General features: G+C 37.0%; 1 protein-coding gene across 2 annotated transcripts in view; it reads right to left on the bottom strand.

The window, feature by feature from the left end:
- Nucleotides 1-13,112: 13,112 nt before the first annotated feature.
- Nucleotides 13,113-21,579, bottom strand: part of PTPN4 (protein tyrosine phosphatase non-receptor type 4) — a 227,215-nt gene continuing 218,748 nt past the window's right edge. For both annotated transcript variants that reach the window (XM_019469362.2, XM_019469367.2), the window contains exon 27: nucleotides 13,113-21,016. In XM_019469362.2, the coding sequence (XP_019324907.1) occupies nucleotides 20,930-21,016 (87 nt within the window). In that variant the 3' untranslated portion in view covers nucleotides 13,113-20,929. The remainder of the gene's footprint in view (nucleotides 21,017-21,579) is intronic.

Genomic DNA, 21,579 nt, shown 5'->3' with positions numbered 1-21,579 from the left:
GAACTTAAGAAGTTAAGTCATGGGAAGCTGTCCATGCTCTAATCACATAAGATTATTCCTAATAACAATTTGTCTCCTCCCCATATCCTCCCTCTGAGACATAAATACTCTCTGCAACATCCCTATTTTGTGGCAAATTGGTCCCGTAATTGGCTCCCACCAGAGACACACTAGGCTCTCACCTTGAACACCGCTGAATTCAGTAAGAATGCATTTGGCCCCAAGTAATAGAGAACACAATTCACTGTACTTCAATAAGGAGTTTGTGTTTTTCACATAGGTAACCTAGAGGTAGGCGGCTGTCTAGTATTGGTTCAGGTCCTCGACAGCGCTATAAGGATCCTAAACACTGTTACTCTTCCTGTTCTGCCGTCCTTAGCGTGTTGAGTCTGGTTTCTATGCTTCTAGCTTACTGGCCCCAGAAGAGTGGCAGTATGCCCAGCTCTTCCGAGTTTCAGGAATGAAAGGCAAAGGGGGAAAGAACTTCCTAAAGCCTTGTCTTTTAATTTAGAGAGTGAAGTCCCCCCCACCGGACACCAGCGTGTTTCATTAGTCGGAACTAGATTACCTTTACCTGCCCAGACTTAGACTACTTACTGATCCTTAGACTATTTACTTGACCATAGGGTAAGAGAACACCGTGATTTGTTTACACCAACCACAGTTCACTCTTGGGGTTTGGGGAAGGGCCTGCTCTCAGATCTGGACTCTCCATTAACTTCTTGAACAAATCCAAGTTTTTGTTTTTGTTTTTAATGTTTGTTTATTTATTTATTTTGAGAGAGACAGAGAAAGAGAGAGCTTGAGCCGGAAAGGGGCAGAGAGAGGGGGAGAGAGAAAATCCCAAACAGGCTCCACGCTGTGAGAGCACAAAGCGTGTCACGGGGCTGGAACTCAGGACCCTGAGATCAAGATCTGAGATGAGATCAAGAGTCTGATGCTTAACCAACTGAGCCACCCAGGCGCCGCAGAACAAATCCAAGTTTTATTAGCAGGATAAGGGGGGTGTTGCAAGGAAGAATGACTCTGGGTGGGCTATGGAGGGTGCCTACCACAATAACCCACTTTTTGGTGAAATAGTCCTGGCCCATGGAAAGATTTTCCTTCATTGAGAGGGGAGATTTTAACAAAAAGAAACATTGTTTAGAATGGAGTGGGGAGGCCAGCAGGGGGAGCTCTAACGCTGCACCACTCAGACCCAACGGGAAAAGATGTACTTTCCATGCGCATGCTGATTTAGCTACTACTTTACCATCCCAGTAGGAAGCAGAAAGGTTTTTCTCCTCCCCAGCCAGTGAGAGGCCATCACAACTGAGCCAATGAATAGCCCCTATACTTGGAACTCCCTGTTTACTCCAAGGGACTTTTTGTCTCTAACAGCCCTCTCAACTTCCCACTTTCCTCTGTAAAAGAGTGGCCCTCCTCTTTTGTTTTCTAGATTTATTTTTTTTCCTAGATTTGCCTATGGTTTTGCGTAACTTGCTTGTCCCGAATTGCAGCTCTCTGCTATTCCCAAACTTTTGCTAGTGAAATAACTGGCAGTTTTAACAGAACATTCTCACTCTAGATTTCCACGTGTATCTTCGCTCTTGGTTTGCCCTCTGGAGTCACGCAGAAAGAGGTAGACCCAGTTGTGTGGCTTCTGAAAACCATACAACTGGGACAGGGCCCTTTAAGCGAAATAACACATATTTAAGTATTGAAAATGAGGTACTGGTTCTTGGAAGGGGCCCACACAAGTCAAGAGACCCAAAGCTTAAACCTAATTATCTTCATGGTGAATCCACCTCTGCCCACAAGAAGAAACATAATTCTTTCGTATCAGAACCCTTTAAATAATTAGGGATATTTGTCCCAAGCCTGCAAATTCTCCTTCTTTTGTGTTTATTTCCAAGAGAGTTCTTTACTTTCTTGATTAGCTTTTCGAAACTGGTCCACACTAGTGGGGTCACTCATGTCAAGGTATTCTGAGCATCGTGGAGCAGAAGGAAGTCCAATTTAACACTCAGTCCCAGAGACTGAAAGGCTCTGGGATTCCAAAAGGCTTTTTGGGATTCCAAAAAGGCTCCACTGAAAAGAAAATACTCTCAGGAGAGTGGATATCATGAAGAACTAATTTATCAGACACTGGATCAAGAGAGCATTACCTATTCAAAAAATGCACACAACTAAAATAAATAAAAAATAAATAAACCCAGTCATCAGGAAACAGCGCTAAGAGAGAGATTGCTATAAGCAGACTGCAAATAGTCTAAACTTTAGAAGCGAACACATCTAAAACAGGTTTAAGGTCTGTTGGGATAAAGATGATACTACCTGCCTCACAGGGCAGTAATGAGAGTTACAGAAAACAAGGTGTCTGAAAATGTTTTCAAAAGCATACAACAGGGAACGCCTGGATGGCTCAGTCAGTTAAGCGTTCGACCTCGGCTCAGGTCATGATCCCGCGGTTCTTGAGTTCAAGCCCCGCGTGGGGCTCTGTGCTGACAGTTCAGAGCCTGGAGCCTACTTCTGATTCTGTGTCTCCCTCTCTCTCTCTCCCCCTCCCCCACTCACGCTCTGTCTCTCTCTTTCAAAAATAAAAATATTTTTAAAAATTAAAAAAAAAAAGCATTCAACATGACATATAAGAGGATGTAAATGTTACAGACCAAAGAACAAAAGTACCTGGGGATGCAAACAGAAGATGAAGGTCTCCTAAATGGAGCTATGACTTGTGCCTAATTTCATGTGGTTGGGTAGTTCCCTTTATCCAGTTAAAGCTTTCCTGAGCCAGAATCTCATGTTTGAAAGTCCACACTTTCTCTCTTTACAAGTAACCCTGGGGGGAAGTAAGATCTTAAATTCATACTAAAGTATTAGCCACAGAGGCTAATTGAAGGACACCTTAAAAGAACGGGGCAGGGGGGGGGGGGATACCTGGGGGAGAGAATTATGCAGAGAAGGGACATGGAAGGATGAATTGAAGACAAGTCTGGAACAGAGTCTACTGGTCTGGTAGCCTATGCTCCTTCTTTATACTGATAGGAAGAAAAATTGAGAAAACCTTGGATGGCACCAGGAAGTTCATAATATTGTGTAATAGAAAGACAGAAGTAAAAACATTTTGCTATTAGATTTGCCTAATGGTGAAACCAGGATGAGAAGAAAAAGGAAGGAGCCAAGGCTCATTATTTCTAGAAGTTAATGTGTATATGTCACCAGATGATCTTGTTAAAAGGCTTAAGTCTAGAGTGGAGCCTGAGAGTCGGCATTACCCACAAGCTTGCAGTTTGTTGACACTGCTCATGAGTGGGTATGCTTTGAGTAGGGAGGTCTTTCGCTGACTGCCCCATATTGTGACTACTGACCGCCCCCAGGGCCTCTGAAGGCATTAAAAGACATACAGTAGAAAGGTCAGTGGTGACCACCCTGTCACTAACTCACTTGAACAAGGATTTATCTTTTCTGGCATCAGTTTTCTCATGTGTAAAATGAGGTAATTAGAACAGAGGATGGGTTGGATCATGTCCTAAAAAAAGATAGGTTGCAGTTCCAATCCCCAGTACCTATGAAGGTGACCATATCTGATCTTGGCATATGAAATCAGGTTAAGATGAGGTCACTTGAGCAGACCCTAAACCAATATGACTGGTTTAGGTGCCCCTATAAGACTGGTGTCCCTATAAGAAAGAGAAATTTGACTGCCATGTTTATAGCAACATTATTTACAACAGCCAAAACGGGAAAACAACCTAAGTGTCCATCAGTGGATGATGGATAAAGAAGATGTGGCATATATATATATATATATATATATATATATATATATATATATATATAAAATGCAGTATAATACGTGAAAACAACCTAAGTGTCCATCAGTGGATAAAGAAGATGTGGCATGCATATATATATATATGTATATATATATAATGCAATATAATATAATGCAATGATATTACATTTATATGGCCATAAAAACATGAGCCATAAAAACATAAGTGTTCTCCCCACAGGGTTACTTCTACCATTTGCAACAACATGGATGGTGTTTGAAGGGATTATGCTACATGAAATAAGTCAGAGAAAGACAAATACTGTATGATTTCACTTATTTAGCCATTAATCCATTGATGGACACTTGGGTTGCTTCTATCTTTTGGTTATTGTGAATAATGCTGCTATAAGCACAAGTGTGTGTGTGTGTGTGTGTGTGTGTGTGTGTGTGTGTGTGTGTATACATATATCTTTGTGATCCAGTGTTCACTGCTTTTCGTTATATACCCAGAAATGGAATTGCTGAATCAAATGATATAGGAAAAAAAGAAATGTAACCAACCATGCTAAAAGTAAAATATTGGTTTTATTTATCTATGTAAAATTTATTTACCTTTATCAGTGTTATTTTTTCTTATGGCTTTAAGTTTCCATCTAGTTTCCTTTCATTTCAGCCTAAAGTACTGTCTTTAGCATTTCTTTTTGGATAGATCTACTGGTAATGAACTCCCTCAACATTTTTTTTTAATCTGCAAATGGCTTAATTTCTCCTTTATTCTTAAATCTCTCTCATTTAAAATTTTTTTAAAATTTTTTAATGTTTATTTTTTGAGTGAGAGAGAGAGAAAGAGAGAGAGAGAGAGTGCAAACAGGGAAGGGGAAGAGAGAGAAGGAGACAGAGAATCAGAAGCAGGCTCCAGGCTCTGAGCTGTCAGCACAGAGCCTGATGCGGGGCTCGAATCAATCCATGAACTGTGATATCGTGACCTGAGCTGAAGTCAGACGCTAAACCGATTGAGCCACCCAGGTGTCCCTTTAAAAAATTTTTTAAATTATTTTTTAAACGTTTATTTATTTTTGAGAGAGCACCAGTGGGGTAGGGGCAGAGAGAGAGGGGGACAGAGGATCTGAAGCAGACTCTGAGCTGACAGCAGAGAGCATGACGTGGGACTTGAACTCGAACTGTGAGATCATGACCTGAGCCAAAGTCGGACACACTCAACCAACTGAGCCACCCAGGCACCCCTCTGTCTCATTTTTTTAAGTAATCTCTACAACCAACATGGGGCTTGAACTCACAACCCTGAGATCAAGAGTCACATGCCCTTTTCCTTTATTCTTGAAGAGTATTTTTGCCAGATATAAAATTCTTGGTTGATACATTTTCCCCCAATATCTTAAATGTTATTCCACAGCCTGATGACTTCCATCATTTCTAGTTAGCTGTTGATCTTACTTAAGATCCTTGTACCTGGTGAGTTCTTTTTCTCTTGCTGCTTTCAAAATTCTTTGTCTTTGGGTTTCAACAATTTGATTATAATGTATCTCAGTGTGTGTACCTTTTAATTTTATCCTGCTTCAAGTTTGTCAAACTTTTGGGGCATGTGTATTCATGTATTTCCTCAGTTTTGCAAAATGTTCAGCTGTTACAGTCATGCCCCCCACCTGCGGGGGATACATTCTAAGACTAACTGATGCCTAAAGCCATGGATAGTACCAAACCGTCTACATACTACATCTTCTTGTATACATGCGTACTTAGGACAAGGTTTAATTTACAAATTAGGCACAGTAAGACATGAATAATAACTAGTAATAAAATAAAACAATTATAATAATATACTGTAATACAAGTTATGAGAATGTGGTCTCTCAAAATGTCTTATTGTACTGTACTCACCCTTATTCTTGTGATGATGACAAACACAGGCATTGTGACATACTGTTTGGCTCCTATGGACCCTCTGATGATATGTCAGGAGGAGGATCATCTGTTTCCGGACCACAGTTTACCACAGGTAACTGAAGCCATGGAAATGAAACCATGGATAAGGGGGGACTACTGTATTTCAAATATATTCTCAGCCAATTTTCTTTCTTCTCTATCTGAAGTCCTTTAATGGTTGTGTTGGTATGTTTTGTGGTATACCACGGGTCCCTCAGATTGTTTTCCCCTTTGCTCTTTTTTCTTTCTCCTCCTTACACTAAATAATTTCAATTGTCTTATCTTCAAGTCACTGATCCTTTTTTCTGGCTACCCGCACCTGTTATGGAACCCCTGTAGTGGGTTTTCTTTTCAGTTATTTTACTCTGCCATTCCAGAATTTGTTTTTTTAATATTTATTTAAGTAATCTCTACATTCAACAAGGTGCTCAAACCCACAACCCTCAAGACCAAGAGATGCATCTGTACTAATTGAGCCAGCCAGGTAACCCTGTTTTGGGTCAAGTCTCATTTTGTTCATACATGATTTTCCTGGTTTCTTTCAGTTCCTGCCCATGGTTTCCTTTAGCCCATTGAACATATCTAAGACGGTTGATTTCACATCTTTGACTAATAATTCTACTGTGTGGACTTCCTTGAAGATGATTTCCATCCAATTCTTTTTCTTTCCCCTGTGAATGGGCCATATTTTCCTATTTATTGTAATTGTATTACAAATAATAATATTATAAAGAATAATTTTATTCTTTGTTGAGAAGTGGACATTTTGAGTATTAGGTGGTGAGAACTCTGAAAACCAAATTTCCCCATTCCTTAGGAAATACTGAGTCCTGGGGCACCTGGGTGGCTCAGTCAGTTCTAAGTGTCTGACCTCAGGTCAACTCATGATCTCACGGTTTGTGGGTTCGAGCCCCACGTTGGGCTCTGTGCTGATAGCTCACAGCTCTGAGCCTGAAACCTGCTTTGGATTCTGTGTCTCCCTGTATCTGCTCTGTCCCCACTCGTACTCTGTCTCTATCTCTCAAAAATAAAGAAACAGTCAAGACAGTAAAAATGAAAGAGAACGAAAGAAAGAGAAAGGAAGAAAGAGAAAGAAAGAAAGAAAGAAAGAAAGAAAGAAAGAAAGAAAGAAAGAAAGAAAGAAAGAAAGAAAGGAATTACTGAGTTTTGCTTGTTGAGGTCTGGAGTTATTTGTAACTTTTCCAAAATATTTTTGCAAAGTGTGTATTCCTTTCTGTCTATATGGTCACTTACGTTTCTATTCTGTTACTCTGTGGCAGCCAGTGACCTGACAAATATTGTTGTAAGGTCTGTCTTTCAAGAGGGGGAGGGGGAACCAAGTACTGTTCTTATCCCCTGGGAGCAGCTTTAGCCCACTGGGATTGAAACAATAGAAACCAGCCTCTGTCCTGGCCTCTCGATCAAAAGCAGCAATCCCCAATCAGAACCCACAAATCTCGATACTTGGAAGACAAGGTTCTTATTGCCCACTCTGGCTCCAGCAAGCCACACCAGAAGCACAGGTAGCTATCTTCACTGCTGCCTGCTGCAAGGATGGGATATGGTAGTTGCTACCGCATGAAAGGCTGAAACTTACCAAAACTTACCAGTCTCGTTACCAACAACCTATCTCCTAGATGCTGCAAATATTCCAGCTGGATCCAGAACTCCAAAATAGTGACTCCAGAGAGTCTCTGCAAGCCAAATTAGTTGTTTAAGTGGAAGGATGGATTCCTGGAACTTCCTACACCATCTTCCAAGACATCACTCCCAACTGGTTCTTCAAAAAAAAAAACTTCTGCTTGGGGCACTTGGGTGGCTCAGTTGGTTAAGTATATGTCTCTTGATTTCGGCTCAGGTCATGATCTCACTGTTTGTGAGTTCGAGCCCCACACTGGGCTCCATGCTGACAGCGCAGAGCCTGCTTGGGATTCTCTCTCTCTGCTCCTCCTTATCCCTATGTTTTCTTCTACATCCATAGGCATATTGATCCTACTTCCTACATGTTTCATTGTCCTTTTGTTCTGGTCAATCTTCACCATTTCCAAGACTAAGTGGTTTTTCTCCACTGGGTCATACTTCCTTGAGTCTTCCTGTCTATAGTAATTTTTTGTTGGCTGCCAAACATGATAAATTTTATTTTCTACAATAGTATTTTTGTTTTAAATGTTTATTTATTTTTAAGAGAGAGAGGGAGACAGAGAATCCGAAGCAGGCTCCAGGCTCTGAGCTGTCAGCGCAGAGACTGACACAGAGCTCACACTCATGACCTGTGAGATCATGACCTGAGCAGAAGTTGATGCCTAACCAACTGAGCCACCCAGGGACCACTTGAGTGGTATTTTTTAAATGGCCTTTACCCATTAGGCAGTTAAGTAACTTGTGAATTAGTTTGATCATTTTGAAACTTGTTTTAAAACCTTTGAACTGAGTTTAGAGTAGCTTTTACCCTCCAACTTGGTTAGCCTCACTTCTAAACTTTGGGCTTTCCTGAGTTTTTGCTGACATCCTCTTATCTTCAAAGAGGCTTCTCCTCGGTGCCTAAAAGAAACTCAAATTATTCTCATCCTCGTGGCCAGCCCTGGGAATATTCCTCCTACAACTTGGTAATTGTTTTTCCTCAGAAGTTTGTCTTCTTCATGAGGTTTTACCACATGCAAAGATTAATATTCCATCTAAGACTCAGAGTGACTCCTATGTAAATTTACTGAAATCTTTATATCGTTTCCTCCTCCTTGGAACGTTGCTTCATACCTTCTAACAGCCCCAGCTTCCCAAAACTCTGACACCTGTCTCCCCAAGTAGCAAGATTACCAGTCTTGTTTGGGCTTCATATGCCTGCATCAGCTTATAAATTATCTCCACAAAGAAAACCTGGCTTATGGGAAGGCTCACTCACCTCTCTTTTGATCTGGCTTATGGGAAGGCTCACTCACCTCTCTTTTGATCTTTTCCCAGGAATTACAGTCTTAATGGACTTTTCCTGATATTGCAAACGTTTTTTCCTATTATTTTGTTCAATTTTCCAGTTGTTTACACAGGAGGCTGACTCTGGGCCCTATTGCTTCCTCATGCTCAGACGCGGAAGTCCAAATAGCTTTTTGTTGTTTAAATGGGCCAAGTTGTAAAACAGAAAGGACCTGAATGGACAATTCACCAAGAAAGAAACATGCATGGCCAAGAAGCATATAAAAAGATATTCAAATTTGCAAATCACATTTTATATATGTCTTATTACATGAGAAAATGTAAGAGTCATGATATCCACCAAGGGTGGAGACACAGACACATTACTGATGAGGTGGTAAAATGATGGAAGTATAGTTTTGGAAGCCAATTTTGACAGTATCAGTAAAAACTTTCAGGTATACTTAACATATTCAGCAATTCCACTCCTCGATATTTACTCAGAAACGAAAGCATGTGTTCACAAGCATACTTGTACAGGAATGTTCACAGCATTTTTACTGATAAGATCCCCCAAATCAAGAATGTCTCCAAGCCCAGCTACCCATGAAAAGGAGGCCGATAAGCAAACTATTAATATATTTAACCACTTACCAAATAAAAACCAAAGTGATGAATCTCAGAAATTTTGACTAAAACGAGTCTTAGAATATACAAATTGCATGTATGAAAAATTCTAGGACAGGCTATTATAATCTCTAAGAATCAGTATACTCACTGCCTCTAGTAATGTTGTAGGTTGTATTCTGTCCACCCCCCACAAAAGACATTTTGAAGTCCTAACTGCCAGTACCTCAGAATGTAACTTTATTTGGAAATAGGGTCATTGCAGACAAAACTAAGATGAGGTGGTGCTGGAGTAGCATGGGCCTCTAATCCAATATAGCTGGTTTCCTCACAGAACAATGTCCATGCTAAGATGGACTTTTGGAGTGGTTAAATTTAAAAGCCAAGGAAGGTCCAAGGCTACCTGAAGCTAAGAAAGACACACGAAGAGATCCTTCCCTAGCACCCTCCGGGGGTGGGTGCATGGCCCTGATAACATTCTGAGTTTGGATTCTGGACTCTAGAACTGTAAGACAATAGATTCCTGTCGTTTTAAGGCACCCAGTTCGTGGTACTTTGTTAGGGTAGCCCCAGGAAGCTAACGAAGGGAAGGAAGGTAAGGGTAGTAATGGACTGGGAAGGGAAAAGGAGACTCTCTCAAGTGATGAAAATGTTCTGTATCAAATCCTTATGTAGGTTTTTTCCTCCTTTCTTTTTTCTTAAGATTTTGGAGCCTCTGAGGTGGCTCAGTCATTAAGCCTCTGACTCTTGATTTCGCCTCAGGTCATGACCTCACAGTTCCAGAGACAGAGTCCTGTATGGGGCTCTGAGCTCACCTTGCAGAACCTGCTTGGGATTCTCTCTCTCCTCCCTTACCCCTCCCCAATTGTGTGCCCAAGCTCTCTCTCTCTCTCAAAACAAATAAACTTAAAAAAAAAAAGACTTTGTTTTTAAGTACTCTCTACACCTAACGGGAAGCTCAAACTAACAACCCAGAGACCAAGAGTCAGTCTCTACTGACTGAGCCAGCCAGGCGCCCTCCCCGTTCTTTCTTTTTTAACTGAAATAGAATTGACATACAACATATTAATTTCAGATATACAACATGATTTGACATTTGTATAATGATCACCACATTAAGTCTAGTTACCATCTGACAACCTATGCAGTTAAAAATTTTTTCTTGTGGTAAGAATTTTTAAGATTTACTTTCTCACCAACTTTCAAATTTGAAATGCAGTATTATTGACTAAAATCAATATGATATACACTACATCCCACTGACTCATTTTATAATTGGAAGTTTGTACCTCTTGATCCCCATGGGGGTTTGACTTTCATAGAAATATGCATTCATTAAAACTTACTGAATGGTAGACTTAATATTTATTTTACTGATAAAAACGTTATGTCAAAAAGAGATAATTGTTGAAGATTAGAGATACATGAGCTGAAGTGCTCAGGGGTCAAGTGTACAGATGTGGGCAACATCATTTTATGAAGTGCATAAAAGATGTATTGATGGATTGAGAGATGCCTAGGTAGATGGACAAGTCATAAGACAAATATAGCAAGATGGTAATTACAGAATGTAGGGGATGAGTATATGGATGTTAACTTCAATTCTTTCAATTTTCTGTATGTTTGAATATTTTTATATATTCAAAATATATTATGTTGGGGGGAATTTTATAGATAATTGACCCATATGTACAAGTATAATTTAAAAGGGAATATATAAAAGGCTATCATAATTTTTAATAGCAAACTTAAAAACTGTCTAAATATTCGAGAGGAATTTTTACATACAGTAGAAACTGTATCTGATGGTACCAAAACTAATGGTTAGTTGGTTAATTGAAAAGCCATTTAAAGGAGAGAGAAAAATACAAGCATTTTGTTTTAGCTTAGGACAAAAAATGCATTTTTATCTCTGATTCTTTTTTATGTAGGAACAAGGTTTTACTTTTACTTTGGGTTTGAGCCCAATTATAGTCCCTGAGTCTCTGTTGCAAAAAACAGACCCCAAGTGTGGCATCTATTTTTTTCTGTCTCTCAAATGCATCATCCTTTGTTAGTCTCTCATAATCGTCTCACTAATACCTATTTTAAATAATTTTTAAAGAATTTGATGAAGTTTTAATGACCCCTTTATAAGGGTTTTGCAAAAATCCAACCCTCCTGCTTTTCACATGCACATTTCACTGGCTTATGTAGCACATAATTAAATGGTATCAGAAAGATAAATTTGCATATATAGGTTAGCAAATAAATACAGCTGATTTTAGGAAGCTTACTACTTTAATTGGAACCCCAAGAGTTCTGGCATGACTCAGAGCAGTCAGTGGTGGCAAGGGGAGAACAAGAGGGGAAAACAGAGTGCCAGTCTACAGAGTGGGTTACTTAGAAGGTGGTTAAGAGAGCTTCTGTCACAGATGGAATGTTAATAGAGGATTAGAGTCAAGCTTTTGCAGGTATACCCCAAACTCCGAAGTCACGAAGAAGACTGATACATTGTTGATAAAAGTATTAAAAATATTATCATGTCCCCCCAACACCCTAGAAGAATAAAGTCAAAGAACACCGTAAGAAAAAAGGTTTGCAATATATAAACACATGACTGTCAAGTGACTAATTTCTTTAATTTCCAACATCTCATATGAATAGAACATTAAACAACCTGATATAAAAATAAGCAAAGGATATCAATATGGAATTTTGAGAACAAGAAATACAAAAGATCAATAAGGATATGAAAATCTACTTAACTTCCTCACAGAAGAAATGCATTGTCAAAAGATAATTTCATTTATAAGATGAGCAAGTTTGATATCAGTTCTAATAAAAATGTGGGGAAACAGACATTCTCATATGCTTTGATGGAACCATAAGCTGATATAAACTTCTCCAAGAACAATTAGACAATATTTATTAAAATTTCAAAATGCAGGTGCCCTATGATCTAGCAACTTTGCTGGTAGAAATTTACCCTACGTTTATGCTTATAATGATTAAAGAAAATATTTGCAAAAGGAGGTTCAGTAGAGCATTGCTTGTACAGTATGAACTGGAAACAAGGTAAGTGTGCATCAGGAAATTAAATTACGGTATATCCATAGGATGGAGTACAAGGCAGTGATTGAGGAGAATGAGGTAGACCTGAATATGCTGATATGGAAGTCTTTCCAGGGTGACAAAGCACTGCAGAATATGTTGTACGATCCCTCTGACATTAACAAAATGTATATGTACTTACAAATGCATACACACACATTTCCCCCCAGAGGAAAATACAAGACATTGAATAGAAGTTGTCATCGGTTTGAGGGAGACTACTCTTAGGGGTAGGTCAGAGGCTTTTACACCTCCTTGTGAATCTTCCTTATACTGTTTGAATTTCTATTATTATGTACCTGAGAATAATCATGGCATAATCATAAATCTTTATCTTTGCCTTCATTTTTTAGATACGAAATTACTTAAATATTAATTTTTTAGGAAATTATTTTCTTTCAGGTGAAAGATGGCATACTTCAACTGCATTTGGGGAAGACACAAGGCATGCTGAATGTAGGTACAGAAAGGTCCCTTATTTTGATTGACAAGATCTTAGGTCAGGAATACCAGAAGAGGGGCTGGTGCTGGGAGGAGAGAGGAGTCAAGCAGTGGCTGAAGTGAAGGAAGAACATTTCCTTATTCTTTAATCCTCTAAATCCCTTTTAGTTCCTTACTTAATCTCCTCACCCCTCCCCAAACACAGCCACTCGTGAAACAGAAATTCTAGAAATAAAGTTTGCACTTAGCATTCTCCCAGCCCCTTCGGATCCCCCATTAATGAATACAACCACTGTCAGAAAAGCCCAACAACAAAAAATAATCTTCAAAACTCCTATACTTTAAATTACTAAAGCACATCTTTATTTTGCAATTGAACAATTAAAAGTCACAGCTAGAGTTTTTTCACGTCTGTACCTGAACAACTATTTCTCAATCAAAATGAAATATGGCCAACAAAATATGTGTAATAGCATTGCACGTAACAGAAGTTGCTCTTAGGACTAAAACAGTTTTAATGTAAATCAGCATTTTAATCCTGTCTGATGTTAGTATTCATAGATTTTTTTTACATGAATAAACTTCAGGAATTCTAGTTTTTCACTGAAATTAAAACAAATACACAGGCTTTTCAAGCATACAGTAAGCTGCAGTGACAAATGCAGAGCGCTGATTTCAAATTATCCCGTGTTGACCAAATTCAAGCTTATACATTTTAAACGAACCCTAAGCTTCTTTGCCTCTTAATTGTGGAAACAAACCACATGGAAAGAGCTATTTTTGTGAAATGGGGAAAGAGAGTTAATTTTAAAAATTAAGGGGCTAATTCCATTTTGCTACTAGTTCAGTACAATCAAACGTGAAATGACAGCAGAAATGCAAAATCATATTTTAATAACGAAATAAACTAGATTTTTAACTAAGTGACTTTTCGCCCTTCATATTTACATATAGCACCTGTTACAAGAAAAAAAATCCCAAATTAATACACCCTCTACATAGAAATAATTCTTTGTAAAACTAATACTTAAAAATATCACTGATGAGTATATAGTAAATTGTCCTAAAATTAAGCCTACACTGTAGAAAATAAAGACTAGCTTTTCTTACTTGAAAAGATAACAATATGGATTGTAACTGCAATGTCCTGATGCTTTAAGAACACTGGGTTGGACAGTTTTTTGTTTTTTTTCCAAGCACACATACTCTAATGAGATAAAATGAAAACAGCTTAATGTAAACTGTTTTTAGTGTCTTAAATCCTGTCCCTTGACACGTATATAAAGTATCAGGACTTTGCCCTCTTCAACTTACTTGTGGTGCGGTATTGACTTAACCCCTACCTACCACTTAAAACCAAACAAGTGGATTTCCAAGTATTCATGTCATGTAGGAAAATTCAAAGCAGAAAGGATTATTGTAAACCAAACCTGGTTGAAGCTAGCTGAGAGCACCCAGAGTCCAGCTGGATAGTCAACTGGGTAGGCTTCACTGTACTAAATTAATTACAGAAAAGTGGCAAAGCTAAAACCACACAAATTACCTTTTAAATATCAAATGACCAGGAGATCATTGTAAAGCACTGAACTTGGGTCCAATCCAATGAGTTCTACATACTAATCCACTAAAGTTTTTCCATATTTACAAAACTCCTAGGATAGATTTTATTTTTCAATGTATAAATTAAGTCAGTAGTAAGCATGAAATAAAGTGCTACTATTTAAAATTCAAGAAGTCAATTTCAGCATTGAAATTTGACCTACTCTACAGGATATAAGAAAGACTGAATAATCTTGTGAACTCACTAAAGGGTTGGAAAAGATGGGTGCCAGAGAATCCCAGAATTGGATTGAAATGTTCTTGCCAGGGAAGGCAAGGAACTGCAACACAATTCAGGAGTAAAAACTAAAAAGCTTCTTTTAAATAAAAGGTAAAATGGGCTCAATTGTGACTACAGTGAATTTGGGGAAATCAAACGTCAGCACCTATTTCTGTCTAAGATGGTAAACTGGGCTGATCCTCCTTGACGATGTCATGGTGATAATTTCATTTAGCAAGGTGGCATTTCGGTTAAAGTTACAAGTAATATTTGTTACATTTTGGAAACTCTCAGGGTTGAGGGGGCCTGATATTAATCTCTTAACCACTGTAAAAGAAAAAAAAAAGCTAATGAAGAAAGGTATCACCTTATAGCTTCAGGGTATTTACTTCACAAAGACTATAAGATGAAATTACTTTTCTGAAGTTGGATATACGGAAGCAGGAGTCAAAATAATGAAGGTCCCATTGAGTCAAGTGTAACAAGTGATGAATAATAAGTACTACCCTTTAAAAAGACTATTGAGCAAATCATGCCTAAAACATGGTAGGGTTTGTTGTTCAGCTGAATTAATAAATCCCTAAGCATCTAATACACCACTGTTACAGGTCAGAACTGGGCTCAGTGGTCTTACCTGTCCAAGATACTGATCATAAGAAGGCAAAACTATTTGTCAGGGGCCTCTGCACATATTTACTATAGTGGATCTGATGCACAGATTTCTGGCGTCACCAAAGTCACACTCACAACGATGTCCTCATTTGTGGCTGCCACATTGACAAAGCCTGAGAACTTTCCTTCACGGTAAACACATGCAGCAGAATGTTTACCCTCACACAAAAACACCCTTCCACACTCCAGAAGTCTAGAATTCAATTGTTTTACACTTAAAAATAGTAAGCACAAGTTTTCTTGAAATTTTCTATTCTAGAACTAAAACAAAACAGAATACAAAACAATGTATGTTATATCTGAAATATGCTTCAGTAATGATTGCTTGTTTATAATGAAAATTACAATTTTCTTCTAAAATTGCGTTTTATATAATGAAGTGGATGGAATACTCTTCCTTTCATTTTTTTTCAATCCCTTGCTGACTTTTGAAAACAAAGAGTTTCCTTAGAATCAAGTCATAATTCTAATAACATTTCAAAGATACATTCATATTTTTACAGCATGAAAGACATACAAGTATCATTTCCTTTTACACAATGAAGTAAAAGAAGTTAACAGTTTCAATCTTTTGTCCATAGAAAAATATTTTCTGTATCATTTACACAAGTAGGAAAATTCTACAGTGCTTAACTGAAACTTCCATGATGAGCACATCAAGGCTTTTAAACACTCTCATTCTCTTATTGGAAATTTTAAAAGGTTTCAGGAAGTTAAACGTTAGGACTTCCACCTAAAATTGTAGTCTTTAACTTGCAATATTGCTAATACCTTTCACTTCGTAAATTTAAAAAAAATGCTTTTCTTCTTTATGCACTGAATCACATCTAGTCAATATTGATGGATTGCACCCCAGTAGATACTACTTCTGGCTGCCCACTGAGCTTGGACTGCTAAAATAAAAATAACAATGACTATAAAACTTTAGAAATCAATAGTAAATTGCAGTAGAAAAACATACAAATAAATAGCAGCAGATTTAGAAATGGAAACAGAAGTAACTATTTGGTGTTTACCCAGGACAACTTCACCAAGATTATGAAAATAAAATGTCTCATTTCTGGCTGATATAGGACTTGTTGGTTTTTGATACTATTGAGAGGCTTATGTACGAATTGCTACTAAGAATAAAGGAAGTTAGTATATAATAAAACAATTGTTGGTAACAGTTGCAGACATTGTAAAATAAGATGAACTCCCGAAATACAATTTAGGGATTAATTTCATGGGCTCTTTATAAAATTGCTGAACTTCTCTATTAGTTCGCTCAAGAATGTTTTATTACTTGTATTCCTTTGTAGCTATACAATTCACTAAGAATTTTATAAACAGTTGCTATAACTTATGTTGTGATCACACTGAGACACCAATAAATCTGCCAACAGATCAGTAATTCTGATATCTGATAAAATCCAGTGGATTTTAACAACATGGCTATTTTACTTGGAAGAAACACCACACACACACAGACAGACACACACACACACAGACACACACACACACACGACTGCAGAAACTGGTTGAACAGCTAAAGTAAATGTGGGAAGTAAGCAATGATAATATGGTTACTTTGTTGATGTGGCATAAAAGCCAACTGTGTGCGACACAATTCATCTTTTTCATGTCATATTATTAAGAGATGTTTATTCCCACAACTACTTACCATAATATATTTACTCTAAGTGACTTAAGTGTAAATTTACCTAAACTACAAAATAAAAGAGATGTAAACATATCCCACCTTATTGTGGTATAAATAATTTTTATGAATTCAAAACTACTTTGGCAACCTTACTATCAGAATATCTTAAATATTCAAAACACAGGTATTAAATAGAACATTGTTAAAAATTCTTCTTTCTTTCTCCCTTCCTGATTAGATTATAAAATAAGTAATGCTTTAATTCTACTACATGTTCACATTATGAACATAAATTATTTGATTATAACTCGACATATATCCTAAATCCTAGTTCTATGTCTTAAGTGCTTTTAAAAAATTAGTCTTCTAGTTTACATTTCAGAATGTTTTTGTACTGCATGTGTTATCAGCCTAAACACTTCACAAAAGCTTATGTTCTATCAGAGAAGCATAACTAGCAAACTGAGTCAGGGTCCTAATTAGGATCACCTTTTAAAGCCTACTTATTTTCTAAATTAAGTGACATCTTCTAAGATCATAGTTATTAAGTGAAAACACTGCCTGAGTATAATTCTTGAGCTGAAACAGACTAAAATTCACAACAATTTATGATCTATTCATATATGTTGCCTAAAATAATGGAGAAGGTGAGATTAGATAAAATCATTCAAGTTCCTTTCAGCTCTCAAGTTAAGAGTATTTCTAGTGGAGACAGAAGACTTTCACTCAAATACCTGATTAGACCTGACCAGACCTGCCAGCAGATTATAAACAACTCTATAGTTAAAATAATCCTTTACCTCTGTTTGTTACCATTAGCCTTTATGAAACACACAAATATATATAAACACACAAAAGTGTACATAGTAGTACTTGAAACCTTCAAGCAACTGTCTTAATGGCTTATCATACCTTCTTAAGTTTGAAGTCAGTTTTTATATATAAATTTTCTCTTTACTCTTAATCAAAATGAGCAACACCCCCCCCCCCCCCACTTGTGCTAGCAGGCCACACGAAGAAAATTATTTCTTAAGCTGTTTACTCTGCCTCTATTTTGAATGGATGTACTCATTTAACAAATACCACCAATTCTTCTTGTGAATGTAAAGTCTATTCCAAAATATTCCTCATGCTATGTACACAGTGCTGACACAAATCTGATGCTCAACAAAATCTGAAATGAACATGGTAAAACCACCTTAAATCAGAGAGGAAAGGTTTTCATAAACATTTATCATTTACAAAGCCCCTTGATTCACCAATATCTATTTCCACTTGTGAGAAGAACAGTAGCATTGATTTCTCTGCGGGCGGGGGGAGTGGGAGAGCAGAGGAGTTAACTGGAGGAAAGGGAGAGCAGTTCAGATACAAGAAATTTGACATTTTTATTACACAGTATTACATGGATATGAATGGAAAATCTAGACCTACTTGGCATATTAAAGCTGGGATTATTCCTAGAACCCTATTTAGATTGATGAACAGGTTAAAAATTCTTAGGTGTAACGGATAAAGTCTGATTTGTTGGGTGAACACAGAAGCTTATATAATTAGCATATCCATTTTAAGAAGCTCTGAAGGATAATTTGTTTTAAGATCCTAATAAATATGCCTTTAAAAAAGGATCTTTTCTGTACATAAAAATACTGACAGAGGGCAGCTCCCAGATGAAAAATCCATATATGAGAAATTTAAATGTAACTCTAGACTTCTAATATTTACCACTTAAAGACTGGAATTAATCATTTTAAAAGGCAGCAGTGCTCATTGCCAACAAAATTAGAGTTTATCTCAGAAGTGTAAACACACCTGTAAGTTAAAGAACATGCCAACCATGACATTTATCTGTTCATATCTATACAACTGCATTTTTTTAATCTTTTTAATCTATGGTTGTCATATTCTGTCCACACAGAATAGATTTTCATTTTAATTCAGATTAAAAACAACTGTCAAACAGCTATTAATTATGAAGACCCTCAACATTTTACTTGTTCACTTCTTATCATTATGTCATATAGCAGCCTAAATTATATTTATCTGTTGGTAGAAAATGGAATGTTCAAATAAGACTCTAGTTAGTTACTAATTTATACTGTCTTGGCTGTGAAATCCAGGGATAGGATAATTTCTCTTTGACATAAAGGTTATGTTTACTTTTCTCTTAAAAAATTAAAATATTTGAATATAATAATTTATTTGGTATCTTGGTTATCAATATTTAGGACTTAATTTCCTAAAATGTGTTATTATGGGTTCTGATTATCTGAAATAACATCACTTTGATTACACTGAAGATTTTTAAATGTGTATTTGTCCCCTCATACTGAACGGCATTTCACAATATCTATCATTCAAACTCTAAGTTTTATCAAGACTATACAGAAGTATTCAGAAACCATTAGTAAATGAATATTTTAACCACAATCCATATAAAACAAGTGTGTAATATAACATTTCAATAGGTGAGCAAATTTCCACTTATATTAAAACTGGGCAATTTTAAAGTTCTATCTCTCTGTAGACTTAAAAAAAAAGTCCTGAAGAGGAAAGGATACACATCCTTACAGGGAACCAGAGCCTCCATCAGGCTGACAAGCAAAACCCTCCGTATTAACATGCTTATAACTTAGTAAGTATATATAAACTGGGGTAATTTAATTGTACACAAATATGACAATAAACCCTCAATGCAGTTATTGAGGGATTACCTTTAGAAATAAGTCAAAAACGTTTCATTCCTCGTTCGAAGCATCCCAACCAACAGACTGGTGTGAGCAAAGCTTGATATGAACCGAAATAAATGCTTTAAGAATAATAATTTAGACAGTGATAGAAATAAATCACAACGAATTGCTCTAACTTTAGCTGAAAATATCAATATGTTTAACTTTAATATGCATATTAGGTGCCATTTCTAAAGTTAGGGATAAAATAAAGAGAAAATTTGAATAATAAAGCATCTTTTAACTTGAGCTGCTCAACTGTAACCCTTGTCCCTCAGGAAAGGAATGTGCAGATTTTCAATAATTCCATAGCAGCAGAACGCTCACTCAGTAGAACACAATTTATCTTTGCTTCTTGTGGCAAAATACAGGAATTGAGTAAGAAATAAAATTTCCATACCCTTCTTTGCGTAACTCTTCATACAAGAAGCTGTTTTTTTTAAATGCAAACTGATTCAAAATGCATAAAAATGTAAATGTACAATATACACACATACCTCCTAGTGGGGTCAAATGAGTGCCTTTTCATTAGACATACAAAGACGTCTCAAGGCACTTAAGGGGTTAAGACACAACGCATGCATTCCTTTACATCAAGTATGTGAAATCACATGATTTGGAATAAGCCAACCGTATGATAAATAGAAGTTACATTATTAAATTCAAGAAAACTTGTAGATTCATATTTATACTTTCTATAAGATGCTGGTAAATGGACACTGTGCAGCATTTCCTGGGAAAAGCAAATTCCATCTTTCTTCTCACGAACAGCAGGTCTCTACAGGGGAGTACGGGGAAAGATGTGCTGCATCCATAGGCAGTGTATTGGCTAATATTGAGAATGATATTGCTAAAATTTAAAAAATAAAAATCTGGTAATCAGTATAGTAAGTACATGAATCACTGGGAAACACCAGAGCTGACTCCTGATGTATACTTCTTTTTGCTTTCAAGATACAGGTGTATATCAGAGATGAGGAGAATTCTGAGCCTCGTTTGTGGCAATTCTACCAGAAGGGGACTGCATGGCACCACCACAGATTTCATAAATTACCCTGAACATACTCAGTTATTCACTATTTGTTCGGAGCAAAGCATGAAATAGTCTTCAAACACATGAATTACAGATTTTGAGAGAGTGACATTGTTTAAACATAAAGTGCAACAGTGCTGAAGTTTTCAGTTTTTGTTAGTTCTTCATTGTTTTTGTCTAACTGCCATTTCCTGCGAGCAGAATTATGGCACAGTGAATAGAACAGAAAGCAGTTTTCCAACACATATCCCAGACTTATGCTTTCTTATTTATTTGATGACGTCGTTAAGGGTTTAACAAATCCTTCTTCATAAACTTTCAAAATAGCTTCACATACAAATCTGTATTGACTCTGAAAAAGAGAAAGGACAGAACTGATCAGAAAGACTAGAAAACAACAACAACAACAACAACAACAACAACAACTTCACTTTACTTGCTTATAAAGGAAATGCAAAGTAAAACCGCACAGAGATACCATTTTTCACCAACACAAAGGCAAAAAATAAAAAGGTCTGACAACGTATTTTGTTGGCAACACTCACTCATACATTGCTAGTAGGGATGTAAAATACTACAATTTGGCAGCATCTAAAAAATTACATTAATTTACCTTTCACCCATTAATCCCACTTGTAGGAATCTATCCGAAAGATAAACCAGAAAAAGAAATTGAAAACATATATTCAGAAATAAGTCTATTCACCACTGGATTATTTTTAATAACACAGAGTAGGAACAATCCTAATGGCTACCAGGAAGGAACTGGGTGGCACATCCTCACAGGGGAATACTATGTGGTGAAGGGCTGAAGGGGAAGGAATGAAAGTCTACCGATCACTATAAAATTATTCCAGAGTACCTTGTTAAGTTAAAACAGCATGGCAGAGAAAAGTGCACACAATGTATTCTCTT

Source organism: Panthera pardus, unplaced genomic scaffold, assembly GCF_024362965.1.
Source record: "Panthera pardus isolate Hobbes unplaced genomic scaffold, ASM2436296v1 HiC_scaffold_10, whole genome shotgun sequence".
NCBI lineage: Eukaryota > Metazoa > Chordata > Mammalia > Carnivora > Felidae > Panthera > Panthera pardus.
Note: the sequence above shows the minus strand (reverse complement) of the source record. Positions and strands in the feature narration are given on the sequence as shown.